This window comes from Gavialis gangeticus, unplaced genomic scaffold (assembly GCF_001723915.1).
Source record: "Gavialis gangeticus isolate Ggan-Ray unplaced genomic scaffold, GavGan_comp1, whole genome shotgun sequence".
Classification (NCBI taxonomy): domain Eukaryota; kingdom Metazoa; phylum Chordata; order Crocodylia; family Gavialidae; genus Gavialis; species Gavialis gangeticus.
The window spans coordinates 176,332,206-176,340,203 of record NW_017729024.1 but is presented as its reverse complement, the minus strand read 5'-3'; the positions used below and the strand labels follow the sequence as shown (position 1 = coordinate 176,340,203).

Here is a 7,998-nt window from a genome sequence, read left to right as displayed (position 1 = left end):
TCTGATGGCCACCTATAAGTTTATCAGGGGTGACCACCAGGATTTGGGGGAACGTTTGTTCACCAGAGCACCCCAAGGGATGACGAGGTCGAACGGTCATAAACTACTGCGAGACCGTTTCAGGCTGGACATGAGGAAGAATTTCTTTACTGTCTGAGCCCCCAAGGTCTGGAACTGCCTGCCATCGGAGGTGGTTCAAGCACCTACATTGAACACCTTCAAGAGTAAACTGGATGCTTATCTTGCTGGGATCCTATGACCCCAGCTGACTTCCTGCCCTTTGAGGGATGGGGCTGGACTCGATGATCTTCTGAGGTCCCTTCCAGCCCTAATGTCTATGAAATCTATGAAATATAAGACAAATGGTCCAGACCCTTCGGCACCATGGTCCAGATCTGGCCTATGGGGCATATGTTTGACACCCCTGATACAGGAGAGAACCTGATCACTGAGGTTAAGAGCTGGGAAGAGTAAGGGACTTGACAGCCCAGAGAAGGGAGCTGGGGTAGGGAGCTGGAATGAAGGCTGGAGAGGGTGGCGAGACCGTGTGTGTTCTCAGGTTTCTTTTAGACTGACATCCCTGGTATTTTGCTGTAAGAGTCCCAAGTGGATCCCTTTACAGTAAAGACTCCCCGAGTTGTGGAAGGCTTGGGGCCAGGAAGGGAGGATGCCTGCCTGGTTCTTGCAACTTTGTTGGTAGTTACTTTGCAGGTGATTCGTAGCAGGTTCTGCAACGGGAGCATTGTAAAAACCCAAGCCAACCAAGGTCTTGCTGTTTATGGCAGCTGCTCAGTCTCTGGGCCCTGCAGTGGGGCCAAGTTAGCCTGGGAAGAAACGGCCTAGAATTGCTTACTGTGAAAACATCAAACCATTTTGCCTTTTCTGCTTGTGTCCATGCAGGAGGGGGCCGCTGCCAATCCCAACCAGCGGGCCAGGTGAGTGACCACACAGCATTGTAGCAATTGCATGGTTTAAACCCTCTTTTCATGTACTTTAAGTCCTACTGAGGTGGGCATATCCCAATGCTTTCTCAGCTGTAATTCTGCCGCAGGTGGGTGGGACAAAACCCTGGAGTGCTGGGATGATCCCAGAGATACACCTTGGGTTTGTATAAGCTTTATTGGTCCCCCAGTTTGCTGAGTGGGTGTGCCCAGGTATCACCATTTACCATGGGCACTTTGGTAAGGGAACAGGAGGAAAGCGAGTTAATCACAAGGAAGAACAAATGGTATGAAACAGAAAAAGTGATCAACTGCTTTGACAACGGAGTATGGTAAAACAAAACTGAAACACTCCTTACCATGTACTGGATGTACCATGCATCATGCTAGGTACATCCAGACTACCATGTGGAAATCTCCCGGGCTTAGCCTCTCCTCGGTCACAGCTTGTTCCCTCTGCCAAGGACCTCTATTCCCCTCTCCTTACAGGGATCCCTGTCCCTTCTCTAACCACTGCCTAATGATCATTACCTCCACATCACACAGCCCCACTGCCAGGGGAGCCAGAGAATCCCCTAGCCCGATGATTGTCAACCAGGATGAGATCCTTTCAAGGGCGTCACTCAATGCGAGCACCATTAGGTGTGCAAATACGATGTGTAGTATAAAACCAGAAATTTCCAACGGGAATCCATGATTAAAAACATTCTGTCCTGTGGGGTCTGTCTGAGCAATAAGAATTGCTCTTATTTTTTTGTAGTCAAAAAAATGAGTGAAAATTAAGAGCTGGCATTTTCCAAGAGGTGTCTTGAGTCCTATGAAGGGTGCTTCGAGCCTAAAAAGGTTGAGAACCACTGCTCTGGAGTGTTTCTGCCTGTGGATCGGTGATAGTGGGTTCATCCGTCTCTCTTATTTCCCTTATAATCCTGCCTGCTGATCTCTCCAGTGACACCTGCAAACTTTTCTCAGAAAGAGACTGAAATCATAGCCCTGGCCACTGATTTTTTTTTTTGAGGCGGGGGGCAGGATTTCAAGCAGAAGGAAGTTCCTAGCAAAGCCCCAGGTCAGAACAACCCTGAACTTTGAGAGAGCCCATCTCTAGATCTGCGATTTGAAATCTTCCTTACTCAGAGCATTTTTTTAACTTTGTGATGTGAACTAATGGCAGACTCTAGGGACCAAGGGTCCTTTCACCTCCCAGCTTCCTTATCTGTAAAATGGGGAGAATGGTACTCACACCCTTTTGGCTTTGAAATCTCATGACAACCACTGTTGCAGAGCACAAATATAATGATCGCCTTCTCTCACAGGTGATCCTGATTATGCTACAATTGATGGCTACAGTTTAATACACCACTAGCGTTATTTGTAAGTATTTTAGTTCTTGAATGAATTACTAAGGTGAGACTATTTTAGAATGAGGAGAGTTGGGATATCAAAGGAAGCTTCCTGGTGGCTGGATGTGGCCTGCCAGGCCATTCTATCTGGCCCACTGGGCCCCTAAAAAATTTAGAAAATTGATATTTATCTGTCTGTGGCTGGCTGTTATGCGGCCCTCGGTGGCTTGCCAAAACTCAGTAAGCGGCCCTCCACCTGAAATAATTGCCCGCCCCTGCTTTAGATGGTAAGACTGCAGACTAGTGGCCCTGGGGAAGCTGGAAGCCCTGTCATTTGGGTCTTTAAAGGGTGTGTTAAGCAATGAGTGAACAGCTCTGCAATGGTGGCCAGGTGAGGTAAGTGGTTTAACAAGTTGCTTTTCCCAGTCCCTTCCCCTCAGCCATCCATTGTTATGTCTGATTCTGCTTGAAGTTTCTTTCATTGACTTTGGCAATGTCCCTCTGCTCTTTCAGGGTCTCGCAGCAGCGTCTCTGAGCACGAGACGTCGCTGTTCGATCAGCTTGTCAGAGGCAGCATATCTACTTGTATTTTGTATGTTGGACGCAGTGATGCAGACCTGAACTGTTTCTCCTTCTAAACATATTTTAAAGAGTTCTGCAGTCCCTATTTTATACATTTTGGATGAAAGACCCCAGGCAGCCTGAAGTCTGTCCTCTTTCACATCCACAAACTCCAAGGACTGATGTCTCTCGTTCGTGATCGGAAATGAACAAGCAAAAAGAATCCTTGAGCAGGAGCCACAGGTACAATGGCATCTCCCACGTGCTGCTCTGGGGGCTGGTGATACCTTCTTGATGTGGAAAGATCTACAGGCATCTGGAAAAATACATTAAAAAAAAATCTCTTATGTCTTTGTGGTTGAGAACTCGGACGCGCCACACCAGCACTGCGGTGGGAACTGCGTGCAGTGCTTTGGGCAGCGTGGAATTGCTCGTAGCCCAGAGGTGGAAGTAAGATCTGAGGCTGCGTTTGGTCTGTTACTCTGGATTTTCACCAAGGGCAAGTTCTGAGCTGAATTGTAGGAGAGCTCATTCCTGTTTCCACTTCCTGAACACTCCTCCCAACAGCCCTTTGGGAGCCTGCTCCTTTTCCCGTCGAAGTCCGTGGCAGAATTCCTGTTTGGCATCAGTGATTTGGGATCTTGACCCTGTTAGGAGCTCATTTGGCTTCTAGAGATGATCTGGAGTCCTAAAACTCATGTCCTGATCTGAATTTCTCACAGCTGATGTTCATCTTCATTGGGGAGATCTGATACTACTTTGATTCAGGTGCACAAACACTAAAGCGTGCGTGCTTCTGCCCAGCTCTTGGTGAGCGTGTGTATGTGCCGAGTTCTTAACTTAAAGCAACAGGGTGGATTCCACATCAGACTGCTTGTGTTCTTCATGTACTCCTACATGATTCTGCATGCACCTGAAATCACAAACTTCTGGGGCTTTGCTTTGTTTCTTTGCATGGAAAAGAGTCCAAAGCATTCAGTACAATTCATTCTGTCCTGCTACATTTTAATGCACTGTCCAAAGTGGGCTCATAGAGAAAAATATTGTATTTAAAAAAGACTCTTAAATTATCCCTGTATAATTTTAAAGAAGAAATTGATTGTAGCTTTAGTTTTACAATATATATATTAAAACTTCAGATTTGAGACTTGTGTGTTTTGGAATGTACTTTGTTGGGGTCATAGGGGTGGATTTATAAGAGCCCTTCCACCCCTGTAGTCTATAATCCTATGACACGTTCATGTGCAAAGGTCTGTACACACTGATTAGAGCTGGCTCAATGTAAGCAGAGAAGCTGACGTCTTCCAGTGCATCTTTTCTCGTGATCTGAGCCCTCCCAATTCTGCCTTTGCAGTCCTCATCTGATAGCCCTCTACTCGTCCAAGTCTTGTTCTCTTGATATTTCTGCTGATGCTCCCACAAGGGCTCTCTCTGTTAATACCTAACTGTGCTGTTCATTGTAGCAATGAGGTGCTAAGGTGGACCCCTCCCTTGTTTGGGGCTCCGATGCGAGACGGCCATCGCAGGCAATCCTCCATGCTGTGCCTCGTCTCCCACACCAACCTCCCATTGCACCTCAGCACTGACCTTGAGTTTGATGGAATATGGACTTCTGCTTTCCAGCGACTCTTGGTTCTAGTCGCTAATGGCAAGCGCTGTACCATACTGTTCCGATTATAAGTTGACCCAGCATTTTCTGGTTCAGCTTTAGGAGAAACAACTTTTTCCCCCTGCAAATACGATAACTACAGATAAAGACCTTCAATTACTATTACCCTATTTTCCGCCCCCCTCAGAAGAGAGAAACCATTTTTTACTATGCTGTGATGACTTTTACTGCTTAGACCTGATGAAGAATGTCTTGCATTTGAAACTTGTCTAACTATCCCAGCTATGCCAATGGGCCAACAAAAGATATCACCTTAAGAAATCTTTGCCTCTTGCATAATTTCTGGACCATCACAACTATAACACTACCAAAACCCACACGGGACTACCAAGACCCACACGAGTGTGCGGGGCATGGGTGGTCCCCGGGGACAAGCAGCAGTGGCACACACTGTGTTGTTGCTGTTTGCCCCCAGGAGTATGCACATTCCCACTCATGGGGACTCAAAGTCAGTGTAATCCCTTTGCTTCAAGTTTGTTGAGATTGTTTACATCAGAGTGTAAATGGAGCAAAGGAATGTGCAGCCAACAATCTGGTACTGAAAGCCACTAGAAATTGTAAAGTACAAATCATCAAATATTTGCCTTACTTACCTTTAACCTGAACGGAAACAAGCTGTTATTCCTCTTTTCCTACACCCCTACCCAAATCCACACTCTTTGAATTGTATCCTGCAAGATGTTTAAGAAAACCTTTGAAAGCAAGAAGCTAAGACCCCTCAATGATGGGTCTGATATCTAAATTCTTCTAGTCAGATTGGCATATGTGTAAAGTCTTTATTTTCATTTTCTGACAAAACTGGGGAATATGGGTCATTTCAAACTAAAAATGACAAGGCTGGGCAGTGCAAATAGTGCCTGCAAAATTTAGACTTGAACTGTATTTATTTAGAGATTTAGTATAATCAGACTCAAGTGAAACTTGATTAGCTATAGATAGAAAGGAGATTTTGGTCTGAATCTGCAAAACTTCATCATTGACCAACTCCACTGTGATTTCCTCCCCCTCACTTGAGAATACCGAGTATTACATCACCAGAACAACCTCTCATTCAGTGTGTGTGTGCCCAAAGCCTGATATTCTTACAGGCTGCTAGAGGAGCAATCATTTTAATAAAACAAACAAACAAACAAACGAAACCGTTTCTGAATATTATACTGACCTTGCAATGCAAAGATTCTTTGGCGATGTGCTGGAAACACACACATCAATTGGGTAATCAAACAAAAGGAGAATGTAAGCTCTTTTGGAAAATAGCAGCACAGCTCATTCTGGTTTGCATTGCAAATTGCAGTGGTGTATTCCTTATTTTCATCCCATCAACTCTAATTGACATCACTATAATTTCCACTGCTGTGAGTAATGCATAATATAGCAGAGACCTTCGTGTCACGTAAGTGACTGCAGTGTGACTCAGGGAGAAAATCTTAGTCACTGGCAAGAGTTTTTGGTTAGCTAAGTTGTTGCACCAGAAAACAGCCCATCAGTGAATGCGTTGCTCTTGTAATAGGAAATGCAAGCCTCTAAAACTCTTGGTTCAGAGATGATACCTTTTATTACAGCAGCTAAGAAATCTGAACCAAGAGTTTTAGAGTTTTGCATTTCTTTTGTCTCAGACCAACATGGATGGCTACCAAATACAGCTCTTGTAACAAGGCACTTGAAGGCGAAAGAGAAGGAATCTGCCCCCTCCCCTCTTTTCTGTTAGTGTAATTCTCATTAATGCTAATTAAAGCTACATTTGCATATGTACCGGATATTTGATAAATTTTGCTTTAATATGGTGGGAAGGTCCTGTTTGATCCAGGGCACGCTAAGAACAGACAGTCATCCAGGTCATCCATGGTCTTTATTATACCCACTGCCTGCTGGGCTAGGATTTTTAGGCCTGGTGCAATGGGCCTTGTTGCAGCCATGTACACTGACATCCTTTCAACTGCCAGCTGGATCCCATTCAACCAGCACAGCTAGATCCAATGTTGAGAGTGCCTGGATGAAAATCAATACTGACCAATAACATTGTAACCATGGAGCCCTACAAGTGCTGGGAGGAGGGGCTGGGGGGGCTAAACCAAACCGTTTGCAAAGTTCCTTATACCTGCACAGAACTGACCGTTGTGTGTAGGAAACGGCTGAGTTGGCCTGTGCCCGTTACCCGTGTGCTCTCTCTCATGGATCAGCTGTTGGGTGTCACAATCGGTTCACAACTCGGGGGCTGTTTTCTCTCTGGGCTGCACGTTGCTATTGTCTGTGTAATGCTAGCGAAGCCGGTTCTTCCTGGAGAATTAATAAAACGTCAATTGAACGTGTTCCACCAGCTGTTTTCTACCTCTTATTAGAATGACCAATTTTTAATACCCCCCCAGAAAGCCTGTGGGGTGTGGACCGTGCGTGTGCAGGGGCAGATCCAGAATTCGGCAGAGGGGAGGTGTGGGAGCAGCCACCCTCACTGCAGCAGTGGCTGCACCCTGCTCCCAGCCTCCTCCCTCTTCACCCACTGGTGAGGGAAGACCATGATGCTAGCTAGAGCCTCTGCAGATGTTTTTAAAGTCCCACAACAGGTGTGAATCACCCTCTCCTTCTCACACCTGCGGCTGCTGCTTTCCTCGCTGTCCCAGGCCAGGGAAGTTTCCAAGCCCCTTGTGCTGGGCTCAGCTGGGACAGGGCCAGCAGCAGCCATGGGCAGGGGCCTTCCCTTCCCCCGCCCTCCCTGGCCCCCAGGTGTAGGATGGGAAGGGAGAACCCCCCTACGCATCCCCTCTGCTGCTCCCAGCTGAGCCCAGCACCGGCTGCAGTAGGCAGCAAGGGCTTGGAGGCTTCCCTGGCAGGGACAGCAGTAGCCGCAGCAGCAGCACAGGTAGGGGATGGAGGGGAGGGGGCCTTGGAAAACACCCGGGGAGGCTCTGGCGTCCTGGTCTGGGAGCTTCCCTGGTCCTGGGACAGGGAAAAACCGCAGCAGCAGGAGGAAGGGGGGAAGGGACCTGCTTCAGGGACTTGGAAACAAGCCCCCAGGTGGGAACGCTGCCACTGCCCCCTCACCCCCCCTGCTGGATCCGCCTGTCCGCGTGTGCAGGGGTGAGTGTATGGGGGAGTGAAGAGGTGTGTATGTGTGTGCATGCGCAAAGGTGTGCAGGGGTGTGTGCAGGCCACGTGTATGCAGGGGTGTATGTGTGTGCAAGAGTGGGTGGGTGGGTGCAGGTGTGCGTTTGTGTGTACAGGGGTGATTGCGGGTGTGGAGGTGTGTGTGTGCATGTGTGAAGGGGTGCAGGGGTGTGTGCAGGCTGTTTGTGTGTGTCAGTGTGGGGGGGGGGGTGCGGGTGTGTGTGTGTATGTGGGTGTACAGGGAGGTGTGCGAGTGTGGGCGTGGAGATGTCTGTGTGCGCATGCGTGGAGGTGTGCAGGGGTGTGTGCAGGCTGTGTGTGTGTACGGGTATGTGGGTGGGTGTATGCAGGTGTAGGTGTGTGTGTGCATGCACATGTGACCACACCC

General features: G+C 47.8%; 1 protein-coding gene across 1 annotated transcript in view; it reads left to right on the top strand.

Annotated features, from left to right (window-relative positions):
• Positions 1-3,961, top strand: part of PSTPIP2 (proline-serine-threonine phosphatase interacting protein 2) — a 66,894-nt gene extending 62,933 nt beyond the window's left edge. Inside the window, exons 13-15 of the mRNA XM_019518111.1 lie at positions 901-935; positions 2,252-2,309; positions 2,792-3,961. Of these exons, the coding sequence (XP_019373656.1) occupies positions 901-935; positions 2,252-2,301 (85 nt within the window). The 3' untranslated portion in view covers positions 2,302-2,309; positions 2,792-3,961. The remainder of the gene's footprint in view (positions 1-900; positions 936-2,251; positions 2,310-2,791) is intronic.
• The last annotated feature ends 4,037 nt before the right edge of the window (positions 3,962-7,998 follow it).